Source organism: Dermacentor variabilis, chromosome 5 (assembly GCF_050947875.1).
Source record: "Dermacentor variabilis isolate Ectoservices chromosome 5, ASM5094787v1, whole genome shotgun sequence".
Classification (NCBI taxonomy): Eukaryota; Metazoa; Arthropoda; class Arachnida; order Ixodida; family Ixodidae; genus Dermacentor; species Dermacentor variabilis.
Window position 1 is genome coordinate 60,771,257 of NC_134572.1, and position 13,144 is coordinate 60,784,400.

At 44.5% G+C, this 13,144-nt stretch overlaps 1 protein-coding gene across 1 annotated transcript in view; it reads left to right on the forward strand.

Annotated features, from left to right (window-relative positions):
• Positions 1–1,377: 1,377 nt before the first annotated feature.
• LOC142581868 (glutamate-gated chloride channel-like) overlaps positions 1,378–13,144 on the forward strand; it is a 78,646-nt gene continuing 66,879 nt past the window's right edge. Inside the window, exon 1 of the mRNA XM_075691314.1 lies at positions 1,378–1,685. Coding sequence (XP_075547429.1) covers positions 1,600–1,685 — 86 coding nt within the window. The 5' untranslated portion in view covers positions 1,378–1,599. The remainder of the gene's footprint in view (positions 1,686–13,144) is intronic.

Consider the following 13,144-nt stretch of genomic DNA (forward strand, 5'->3'; position numbering starts at 1 on the left):
ATGGCGCCGTGGTAGCTCAGTTAGTAGAGCGACGCACGCGTAATGCGAAGACGTGGGATCCTTCCCCACCTGCGGTAAGTTATTTCATCCGCTTTCATTTCCATCAGTTTATCATTTTTCAATTCAATTAGTAAGTACAAGCAATTTCCCCTGTGTTTTCCTTAGTGCCCTTGTTTGTTGCCTTCTTATGATATGATTTTATATACATACATACACACACACACACCACCTAAGCTGAGCCCGGTAGATTACCCTGCACTGTAGAAGGGCGAAAGGGGACTGAGAGATAAGAAGTTCACACTTAGCACGTTTACACACAACAATATAGCTTTCATTGTTGAGTCAGTCATAAGCGGTCGTAGAGGTTGGTGCATTTCATAAATCGCAGCAGCGCTTTTGTGAATGTGTAAATCGCAGACACATGAGGCCAGGGTCCCTAGCTCTTCCATTCTGTGAAAAGACTGCCATCCAAGTGCGCTAATGCTGCTCGAAGGGTAATCCTTTCTTTCGTCGTCTTGAAAAAAAGAATTGTCATCAACCAGAACGTAGTATAATGTTTTATAGGAGTCTCGTACGAATTACTCAGAAAGAAAACTTCGCAGTTAAGAAAAAATTCGTCCTGGTCCGGTATCTCGTCTCGTCTTCGTGTGTTGGGCAGTTACACTGGACATGTTTGCTCGTTTCTTCTACACCACATGTATATTCCACTAGTGGCAGTCCAGGAACTGTTTAGCACTGACGGCCAAACTGGTCCCACCATCAATCTTCGTTTCCTATCAGCTGCTTCACCGGGCTCACCGCAGTGAAAGCGACGCAGAAATCGCCATTGAGCGGAGGAGAACACATATCTAAGTCGACCAGGGAATGAGGCCATTTCTTTTCTTTCTCTTCTGGCAACAGCTCGATGAAGCACCGCTCACTGAAAAACAAAGGAAGAAAATTTATGATTAGGAGCCTGGTAAAAAAAGTTTCCGCCATGAAAGCCGACAGCCTGAAGGATATAATGTAGCCGAGAAAATTGCAAAAAAAAGATTTTTAATTGCGAGAAGAAGAATCAGCACAAGTGAAAACTATACAGGAAATAGAGAAACGAGCCAAAAGGGTTAAGAGTGAGCAGGACTCATAACTCTCAGGCAACGAATGAAAAGCAAAAGAAACAAGAAAATTGTTTCAGGCGGAAGGGGGGGGGGGGTGCGAGAGAAGCACAGGGAAAAGGGAAGCCTTCATAGGAAATGGGAGGTGCTCGGCGGCGGAAGGGTCAAGAGGGAAGGCGCCGAAAGAGCGCTCAAACTTGGAGAAGAGAGGGTTCCGCACCCGCGCGACGGCTGCCCAAGGGGGTGGGAGCCGCGTGCCCCTCGCCACAGCAGCAACGTTGGCCATCAGCGCGCGGGCGAACGCGGGCGGCGTGGTGGTGGCGGCGGCGCGCTAGCGGCGGCGGCGGCGTTGCGGGGCCCCGCGTACGCCCTCGTAAGAGCCACGCCGCTCAATCGCGGGCTCCGGACTCCTCGCTCCCGGAGGGTCTGGACCGCTGCTCCAGCGTCACCGCGGCCGGCCGCTTTGCCTCGGTGTCTGCACGTCGGCAACGAGCGTCGCCACGCGATGAGCGTGTTGTGCACCAGCGCCTGCCACCTCGTCGTGCTGGTAGCTGCGTTGTGCTGGCCGCCCGCTCTGCCGCTCGTACCCGGGTGAGTTGGGCCGATTAGATTGTCCCGGGAGATGGCCGAGGAATGATGAGACCACGCTGCCGTTTTCAAATTAGTTGAGGGCACTCCAGTGGTGTGAGGCGAAAGTTTTGGAAACGCTCTGTCGGAGTAATTACGAGATGGAAACCGCGGTTGGAGTCAAAAGTTAGCTCTCGCGTGAAGGTGTGCGCCCACGCGTAGCGCCGCATTTTTAGGCGACCGCGAAACGTAGCTGTAAAAGTGTGTGCTCTGGGACAGAAAATTGGAAATGTGACGCTGAGTGTTGCAATTGTAAAAAGTGAAAAATAATGTTAGATACATTCGTCTGTCTTGCCAGTACATTTAGCGGCTGTTATAATTTTTTTTCTTGGGGTTCCCTTAACAACATTCAATATAGCGAGAAATTTTGAAACGTTATTTCCTTCGGTTTGGTAGTAGTTCTAAGGAATCGGCTAGGTTCTGCCAGACGCTATGCGGTCTAGCCTCAAAGTTTGTTCAGTCTCATAGTTTGTATTTTATGAGTATATTATTATTATTATTATTATTATTATTATTATTATTATTATTATTATTATTATTTCACTTTTATTTCTTGATAAACATCGCAAAAAGCATCTTCAATTACGAAAGCTATGATGTAAGCCATATTTGAAGGATTTATTTTCCGAGCTGAGACAAGAAGCACACCACAATTTTGGGTACTTCATAAAGGCTCTGGATTATTGAGTTGCCACGCGGGAAGCTAAGAATTCGGGTAGATGTGTTGCTGAACCTTGATATATGAACCTTTATAATAATACACGTCTATCTAGATTTTCTAAATGAACTCTTTTATTTCGTCATTATTTTTGAATGACATGAATGTACTGGTTCTTCGTCGTTATTAAAACGATAATACGTCAACTTGCCTTTGAAGACTTGAACACTACGCTATGTATACTGTATTTCTTTGTCTTCATTTTATGTCCTTACTTTTTACTTCAATTGCATTGCTCGCACCAAAGATTCGTAAAATTTCACTGTACGTTTCAATGGGGGCGGGGGGGGGGGTATGTTTACTCCTGTCTGCCTTGTGTTCCCTCCAGTAAAAGAACTTCGGCCCTCGGGCCGACGCTCTTGAGCTTGTTACTTGAAATACCTCCTGCCGTCTCAGGGGCGCTTATTTAAAAACTCTTGCTTGCCTCTCGACTTAGGAATTTCCGCAAAAATACCGTGCCGTGACTTGCTTATAACGTCTCTAGTTGCGCTGCTTGCTTAAAGTATTGAGTTTTATTCGCTTATTGCTTTACTTACTAGTATAGGTATGCGATCGTGTTCGCATTTATCCTTAAGATATAATATGGAAGCGCCTTATTCTTTGCATTTTGCCATCAGAACCATTTGAGTCTCGAGTGGAAGACAATAGTACGAATACAAAGACACACTACTTTATTTGGCTATTCGGTTGGTAGGGGAGTAGATGATAAAAGATAATATATGTTGTTCTGGCCACTCGTCTTTCCCTCTTGTTCTCTACACATGGATGAAATCCTAGAACGAAACAGTCAGCGTTCCAACGAAGAATATTCATGCCTAGCTGGAATGCAGGAATGCAAACAGCCATATCCACCGTTTGTGTGCAGTATTTTCGGCTAGCAATTTCGGGCGAATTCTTTTTTCGTGTGTGTGTGGGAGGGGGGGAGGGGGGGGAGGGGCTTTGATGGTTTCCATAGCCAGCAGGTGCTGAATTTATTTTCATAGGCAACTATTCTCAACAAATTTGAGTTTTTGTTCGAATGCAAAACGTAATAATGTGTGCTGGGTTTGCAAATCTCTGCAAACTTGCCCAATTTGTCACCAGTTTATATTACGCTGGGATTGAATATTGACACAAATGTAAGATGCTTTGCTTCCGACTCGCTAGTGAAAAGGTGCCTTTAGAAACAAATATAAAAAATGTTATTCACACATTTTTCTCTTTTATCTCGTAGTATCAGCTTGCTCCATCGCTTATAAATTCCGCGATAAACCAGCGTACATATTTAATTGTGTTACAAATCTCCCTTTACGCCAAAAAGGAAATAGGTGGGCAATCATTCCGCTAAAAACGACCTGTACTTTGTAGGTATTAAACATTGCAAGTGCAAAATTATTTATATCCATGAATGTATAGGAGTTTATTACGTAAGAGCTCATTTGCTTGATTCTCACCAAATTTCAAAGATTACGCTGACATTCTAGTTTTATTCCAAGTAGCAAGTTCCTTATTTTATACTTTTACACGAAATAATATATCAAATAAAATAAGCTTTTTCGCTGCGTATACCCACTTGTCTCTTATTAGATTAATTTTGACGAGAATATTAAGAAAGAAAAAGTGTCCACGGCAAGTTTTCCTTTATTTTTTGTTGGAATCCCTCCACGGCACAAAAACATTAAAAAGCGCGAGTGAATATTTATGCCGCCATCCGCCTCCTCTTTCTTGGCAAGCTGGTTTGAAGCGCCAAAATTTGTCGCACAATACATTTCGACAACTTAAATAAGGAATTGACTATAGTAACCTAACAAAAATGAAACAGTAATCGCTTAAAGCAAGAACTTATACATGGAGACCACGGTTGCTATGTGTTAACGAACTACAGTGAAACAAGACAAAAGACAAAGAAAACAAGAGAAATTCAGACAAGCCTCAAGCAATGAGCAACGTGAATACAGGTATACCGCCTTCTGCGATTTCCTGATTCTTGTTCACGCGCTTCTGTTGCTTTTCGAAGAGTTTCTTTAGTTTAATGCAGAACAAGATGTTTGAGGCCCTAGTCGCGTATGTAGATTGTTTACGGTGCCAGAAATCTAAGCTGCGCTACATACTTCATACATACGGATTCGTCATGCATGCAAACTCTTGTGGCTTAATGCTATTAACTGCGTATGAGCCACCCTTATCGGCCGTTAGATTACAATGATAGCGTGGTGCAGCACCACGTGGATCCCTGACGAAGCGTGAAGTGGAATGGAATTAGAATAGACTCGTTACATTATCCCGGCCTCGAATTTCAAGTAGAGGGACGTTTCTACACTTCAGCACCCTAAATTACTTAACCGAGGAAACTAACAACATACAAAGAACATTGATCAAATTCTACATGACGACTCATGGAATCACTACTCTGTCCCGTTAAAGCGGCATATGGGTAAAAAGGTGGAACTTCGCTACTTAACCAGTATTGCGTTCCGAAAGCGCGGTACGGCATCTGGTCCAAATCGCTTGCGACTATAAAGCAATTCGTCAAAATGAAGTGCGATGAAAAGCATCACGCTCACTTTCTTAACTCGCACTGTATAGAAACTGACCTGCTTCCCATTGGTCGACTTCGTAATTTTAAACTGCACAGCGCTGGCTGTGAGTTCGTTTAGGCGAAATAATTCAACGTCAGTTCGACATAGTTGGACCCTTTCGCACCCCAAAATTTGTTTAAGTTAGAAAATACAGTATATAGGCTTCTGGCGTTCTTACATACAGTTCGAGTCCGTATGCACGCCTCTCTGTGTACATCATTCCAATATACGCCACCGATCTGCCTTTGTCGCTGATGTGGAAGTATCGACTGCACCCACAAAATACCAACGAGGTTGGCGATGACGTTGAAGATGGCCACAGAAACGGCGTCACAGGGCGATGTGTTGTGACGCGTAGAAGAAACGAACGTGACTTGTTTGCGGACTCTCAAAGCTTTCACCGGAAAAAAACAAACAAAGGGAGTGAGTGGTATAGGCGGCGCCGTCCTCTGCCAAAACATGTCACGTTCAGCGCTCCCACCGACCAAAATCGGTCTGGCCTTCCAAAGTTTGGCGCCTGTAGGCCCGTTCTTTTTTCAAAACTCTAGTGGTGAACGCCATTTCCACGGAGCATAATTTTATAAAATGGCCCAGGAGGACACCCCACCCATTTATCCGTCTCTACGTGCCACACCCTTTTAGGGTTTTTCAAGCTCGTATTTCATTATGGATTTCCAAGCTCTTGAGCGCCTGGAGCTTAAATGAAACAATTTTTAGATCACCGAGAAAGTAACGTAATAGGCTGCCGTTAGAGAATTGGAGAGCTTTTAAGGCACTGTGGGTTATTTATTTCTTGCGCCACGTTATATGTCAATAATAATCAATCAATAATTTATTCATGCACTTAATGTAGCCTTAATTGCCAGAGGAAATTTCGTAAAGTGATCACCAGTATCATATCGGCGTGCCCTATAGCAAGCGAGATCAGTTGTTAGGCTTAAATTTCAAGCTATTATTAGGTATCCAATATCTATATAACTCATCGACGTCATGATACTTCTAATATGACGCGAAGACCCGTAGTGGTGTAACAGCGCCAAGCATTTCTGGTTCGGTGATAATTAGTTGCATGAAACTGCCTAATAAAGCAAAAAAACAAATGGTGATAGCTGAAAGATAAGGTTGTTACTGGTGCAGCAATGGTTTAAGCACCCTGTGCTGGATAGATATCAGTTACTTCTTTATACTATTATTTCGTATACTAATAATAATATCCAGTACTTGCTTCCTTATTACACATATTCCAGGCAAATTTTATATGTTAGTTTAATGGTCATATGGTCCTGCTTGGCTCCTTTCATGCTGTACTGTCGCCAACGAAATAAAAATAATAAATACGAAATAAAAAATAGAAACAACTAAATGACAGTTCTGTAGCATAAATGTTGAAAAATATTTTGGTCATGGAATATTTCAGTGCATGTAACAAATTTCCTTACAACAATCTATCCATGCGACACCGCTCACGTTGCACAGGTTTCGGTCCTTCTGCACAGGAACTGGAATATTGGTCGCTCTTGTTTAGAAGGAACGTGCGACAAGGTTTTGGGCATTGACTTCATGAAGACTCGTTCAACAGCACCAGCATTCACAGAGGCAATGGTGCTCTATAGTCGCTGGTAAGCCTGACTGAAACATAACTCCTGAAGGCAATCACGACCTTTGACAATGTCCACGGCAGACAGGTTTCACTACCCTAATCATTGATAAATACCACAGCGACGTTATAATGCCAGGAACATTCTCAAGCCTGCATGAATAGATAAGTTTAATAATACTGTGTAACCACAGATAACTAAACAGAGACAGAAAGAGAGAAATAAACATCTACATATTTACGAAAAGGCAGAGAGGTTGGCCTCAGCAATACTTTGCTCTTGTCTACTCTACACAGCGGTGAAGAAACGGGGAGGAAAGGCGCTGATGAATTATGATGTTATGAAAAGAAGGTGCATACACACAAGTCCACAACGTTGTGGCATCTCTAACCACGTGCGGAAGCCCAGTGGCTTATAGAAACGCCTCGATTACAAGTGCCGCTATAGCGGAACGTGCAATCAAGGGCGCGCTATTTGCATCAGGTCAAGAGCCCAAAAAAACTCCTCTGATAGCGGCCTTTTATTCGCGGTTTCGATGGATGAGACCAGTTTCTGTCGTTATTGCGCGTAGGCGGGACAAAAGCAAACTCAGCATTAAGTAAACAGATTCTGCTAAAAAAATGTAGCAAAGTTCAGCGGTAAGCCAAGCCTTAGTAGCAAATAACGCAAATGATGTAACCTAAACAAAATAGATAAGTTGTTGCGTAAAGATGTAACTATGATGCCTGATGACGATGCTTTGCTAAACGCGTTCAATATGTTCCCCGACCTTTCCTTCCCGGAAAGAAGAAGTCACCAGAATAGTAGTAGTTTCTGAGATAAAATTGTGCATGGAATTTCAGCCAACGCTTCCGACTTGTGCAGTTCAAAAAAGCACATTGACAAAATCCATCGGACATGCCATAACTAGAGGCTGTCTTTCATTAAATAAGAAAGAGAGAGGAAGAACCCTTTGTCGTCGCTACGATCACTCTCTCACTCACCCTCTCTCTCATTTATTGTGTCTGTAGGAGAGGTTGGCATTATGGGTGATTCACGCTGCTCTTTCTCGCTGGGGCAAACAGTACTTAGCAAAGATGGGCCGGCTCGAAGAAACGAACGAGCAAACAAAACAAACCATGCATGCCAAAGATAGGCCGTCTAATACAAACAGGCTTCCTTTTTGAGGTGCCTTCCTTTGAGTTCCTTAACGAGGATTCATCGGAGCGGTAAGAACACATTCTTGCACTTTACTGTCCGATAATGGTTAGCCTGGTAACCTCTCATACGTTGCACAAAAAAATATTATGCTTGAAAGACAAGAAAAGGTAATTTGTCTAAAGCTCCGTTACTGAGGTATAGAAAATGTATAGTAGTTTCTCATGTATGTTATGGTCGGGGTACGTCGTCGGAAAAGTAAGGCGCTTAAGTTTACGTGCCCATTAACACTATTAAGCGTCACGTCGAGGTCTGATGTAGAATACGACAGTGAATATTATAGCTCGAAAAAATCAAAGTGCTAAATGAAAACGCTGCCCAAGCACCCCGTACAGATGGTAAAACGGCGAATCTGTAATGTGCGGCCCCGGTGTTTACCTAGACGTCGACGTTTTCGCTAATCTGATTCGCGAGCCCGAACCGCCGGATTCACGACCCGACGTCGCGGCGTAACGTTGCCGCTTTAGCTCCGCTTCGCGAACTAGCTCGGCCGCATGAGCCGGTGGATTGGCCCGGCATTGCCGCTTGCGCTCCGCATCGCGGGCCCGACCTTCTGCCGAGGCGTTGGCGCGACGCCGACGAGATCTCTCCCGCTCCTGCTCTCGGTGCTGTTGGTCGTAGGCCAGCTGCTCCTCGGGAGAACGAACGATGCGTGGCCGTCCCATTGCGAAGTCGGAGAAAGACTGCTGCTCGCGTGCTCTGCTGCGAGAGAGAAACGACGTCACTATCGGCGTAGCCAATGCGTGCCACATCTTCCACCGGAGCGTTTTTGTGGTCGGACCGCGGGCGTTTCGCCTAGGCATATACAGCTTCGCTGTAAAAAGAAATTTATGAGCATCGAATTTACTATAACGTGCCAAGTATTATAAAAGGCATTATTGAATATATCTAAATTTATTGTCGGATTGCCATTCCAACATGTGGTCATCACATATATCCCTTTCATCCACAGCGCGGTACATAACGCCCGTGAAATCTTAAATGCAGCTGCTCCCCCTTTATGAAGAAAAGCAGGAGATAAAAAATTGCACTGGTCTGAAGAGAGTGGTACTCGCGTCATATCTGCGAGTGCCCCTAAATATACTCAGAGCAAATAAACGAGATGACAAATATTTCAGGCCTCGGTTCTTATTCGTAGGTCCGCATTCTGAAAATAAAATGCAAGCGTTCGACCTTCCACAAACGTTTGTTTTCACGAAAGTTCGGTTGCTCCATTTGTGCTTACACTCGCAAAGCCTAGAGCAAAGTAACTTTTAAGCACAACACGATGATTTTTTTTCGTCCGTAGTTCTGCTATATAGCGCTAGAAAATTTGACTGCCCACGAGTTAAAGACTGGGTGATAATAGCCGCTTGTAAGCACCTGAATTGTCCACAACAGGTTACGAAAATGAGCGCGTTATAGGAGAGGGCAAGCGTCTCACCGATCCATATTGTTACGCAGAAAGCGCCTCGGGCATGACTATATGCAAGTATATTTATAAGCGCATGCATGCATGTAGCACTGCCGAGAACGAAAAGGCCGCGCCAGGTTATAACGCAGTAATCCTCATCGTCTCTTAGTTCATGATAGGCTTGCTCTCGGTCACTGAAATAACTGTTTCGTAGCACCATCACGCCCCACAAGGAGGACAAATAACACGACACTGATTGCGTGTAACTGCTTAAGTAACAATGTGTTCCAGCCACCTAGGGGACCATAATGTATATCTCTGCTGCTACAGAAATAAAATAAAAGAAAAGAAAGAAACAATGCTGTGACGCCATTTGATCGGGAGCGGCTCTGGTAAAACGCTGCTGCCCCATTAGAACCGGAGTCTGAATCACGTTCCACATAGCCTCTCGCAACTGTCTCTAGTGGATTCTGCTTCTTGCCGAAACCCCGACAATTCTCCTACAACGTGGTCAGTCTGTGTACACGAGAAAGTACTGCAGAAAGTACTGCATAGGGCTGTGTCTTGCGGTGTATTTAATGCTGCAGCTTGAGTTATGCAGGAGAGACCACTTAGGAGCCGCATGTTTGTCCGCGGTGACGCACTTAGAAACGTATATGAGGAAGCGAGTACTGGACTAGTCAGCCGTGCTCCCTAATGGCTATTGCATAATAACCCGGTCGGCACATTTCAGCAGCCCTTAAGGACCGGGAGTAGAGTGTTACATCGTCTCAGTTTCGCAATTTAAAAATTAGATTACGCACGCAGCGTATATAAACACCGACTACACTATACAGTTGTTGCCGCTAATTTCTCACAATGGCATTATGACTACTCGTATCATACTCAGTTTGCAGTGTAATAATGCAGTTATCGAGCGTACAGGGAAGTACACTGTTAAAGAGAACATGTGGTTTTAAAGCACGTGCAAATTTTCTCCTTTGGCAAATGTACAATTACATGGCTTCCCGACAGGGAACTAGTAGTTGGGGGAATTGGCACATTACTTCATCCTTTCGTGCAATGAATTGACATATCAGCCGGCACTGATAGCTAGAGCTGCAGCAAAGGGAAAGCTTTATTCAACCTTTCAAAAATCACTAAAATATATAAATACGCATTTATTCGACAGACTGCTACGTTGAAGATATGTGTTTAAGAAACAGCGGGCGTACAGAATTTTTCAATGGCTCATTTTCTAAACTGTGGGGTTTACGTCTTTCGGGTAGCCGTAAAACTCAGTCAAAATAGAAAATGGAGCAGGATTTGCCAGATTTTAATTGATACAGCTGTCCGATCTTTGACTGTCTTTTTTGGTTCGACGCAACCAATGATTGATTAATTTGTTTACAGCAGTGCGTGATGAGAAGGCAGTGATAGATGTCCGGTCTTCGATGATTAATAATAATAATATGAGACAAAATTGGACGCAAGTTCGCTAACAGGATTCGTCTAGCCGAATCAAATTATCTGCACGCAAAATAATGTTAGTGTGGTAGCTAGTGGCGTAAGTAGGCCGTCTGGCGCCCGGGGCCCGTAGGTCTTCTGTCGCACCCCCCCCCCCCCTCCCCGCGGTTGTAGTTGGGAAGGCGAGGATATAAAAAACTTTTGGAGAGGGGAAGGGCACAGCCACCTTGGATACCGCGCATGTCCCCCCCCCCCCTCCCCCCCCCCACACACACTTCGTTTTCGATCCCAAAGATCGCCAACGCAGTAGGTATACACGCTGTTTTTTCTCCACCAAATAACACAGGGTGCTGCACTGATAACTTACAATAAGCGCATTTGCACACCTGCTGTCAGACTGTAAGGCTTGGTGGCCAATACAGATGCGGCATCGTGGAAAATGTGGCTCACAAGTAACATAACTGTTTTGTTAATGTTTTATTGCTCAGGTCTCTCCTCAGGACCCCACACGAAATAATAATAATATTGAGTGATTTTAGAGGCAATCTTGCATTTGCAAAATTGAAGCCACACAGTCATATGTTGAGCAACAACAACTTCACAAAACTTGTCGCAGGTATTACGGCATGCAGTATGTTGGCTGTGAGCTGCCCTGAACGCAAACGAAAATTATATAGCGTGTGAGTGACGCTGATCTCCCCACCTGATTAGAAAACGCCACCTGCTTTCCTGCTGCGCGGGTGCCAATGCTATGAAAATTACGACTTCTCTTCATTCTGGTCCACGAAGCCTTTCTTTATTTGCTACTATTGGCAAACGTGATTCTCTGAGCTATGATACCGCCACAAGGTTGGGAATGGAATAGAGCACGCTTCGCGCCACTTCATGGCGTCACCACGCAAAAGAAAGAAAGAAAGAGAGAGAGAGAGAGAGAGAGAGAGAGAGAGAGAGAGAGAGAGAGAGAGAGAGAGAGAGAGAGAGAGAGAGAGAGAGAGAGAGAGAGAGAGAGAGAGAGAGAGAGAGAGAGAGAGAGAGAGAGAGGGCCGCCATCACACCAGTGCCAGCGAAAGCTGGCGCTACTGTTGGTCTGGAGTCGCAATGGAAACGATAGAGCGATCGGCGTCGCTGGTGCACGATTTCATATTTCTTTCGGTACTCCCATACTGGGCTGCCCGCAGTGCCAAAGTACTGCTGGCTCTAGCCCTAAGAGGATTTTGTTTAGAGAAGAAGTTTTTGTTGAGTTAATATGAATTTGGGTCCTCAATTCGTGAACTGCTAAGTTTCCTCTATAATTCCTAATTAAACAGTTATTTAATATAACATATTTTAAAATAGCGCGTACTGAACGGAAGAGGGTCCCAAGAGCCCCATCGCTAGACTATGTTTAGCGATGCATGAGCATGAGCCCACCCCCCGAGAGCACTGCACACGAAACGTTTCGCTAAGGCGAGTAGTTCAGCGGCCGCTTCGCGAAATTAATTCTTTAGCCCGTACATTCGTTCAATTATTACGTAAGATGTTGATAAAATTGCAGCCGACAATTCTGCGGCACTATACATACACATCGGGTACATCGGGTACATGAGCTCGGGGTGCGGGTTACCAAAGCATTGTTTACCATTTACTCCCAGTGAAGCCGACGGAAAGAGGGGGCTCCTCAGACATATGCGACAACCTCTCCCCCCCCCCCCCCCCCCCCCCCCCCCCCTCCACCCAACTTGCACCTGGGGCTCACGCGCTCCCCATCCCACCCCTCCCGTTACTACGCCGCTGGTAGTAACTGCTGCATTGAGGGAAAAAGCGTTTCTAGCGTTTTCATTGTGTTTAGAATGATGCGGCTCTATAGTTACATCGTTCGCACATAAAAGTGTTTTAGGCAGTAAAACAGTGCATTTAGATGAGTAAGGAAAAACGCCTTGGTTGGTTGAGAGTGTGAAAAAGATATGTTCTATATAATTTCAACTTATAGTGTTAAACACAGGAAAGTTCTAACGATGAAGCAGGAAACAGTGAAATGCATTGTAGAAAGCATGAACGTTGTGATCTTCTACATAAACTAGAAAAAGAGAAAGATTACATGCTTTACACTCCAGAGAAATTACGCTTTGTCCACTTGGATATCAAATTTTTAAAAATGAAGTTTAGCGATTTGTTGGAGATTAAGAGGAAATAGACGATTTGAATTTATGTTTATTGTATATAGCACATATATCGAGTATATCTAACTTCACGGTACTTTGTCAGTTATATATTGCCTCACCGATATCTACTGCCGTCTCCCATCTCATTTATATATGCTGACGCCTATAAGTTGTAGCTTAAATTCTAGTTTAAGGGCTTGAAACTTCCATTTCGCAAAACACTGCTTCTCTAAAAAGGGCTGCACTCTAACGCATTAGATAAGAGCCACTAATCGCCGTACGTGGCGACGCGCAGAAATATGTCATCGTAGATCAGTTCGGAGAGCGACCTCGTACATGGCAGTACGGCTGACGGTGGCGCTTTGGCCATGA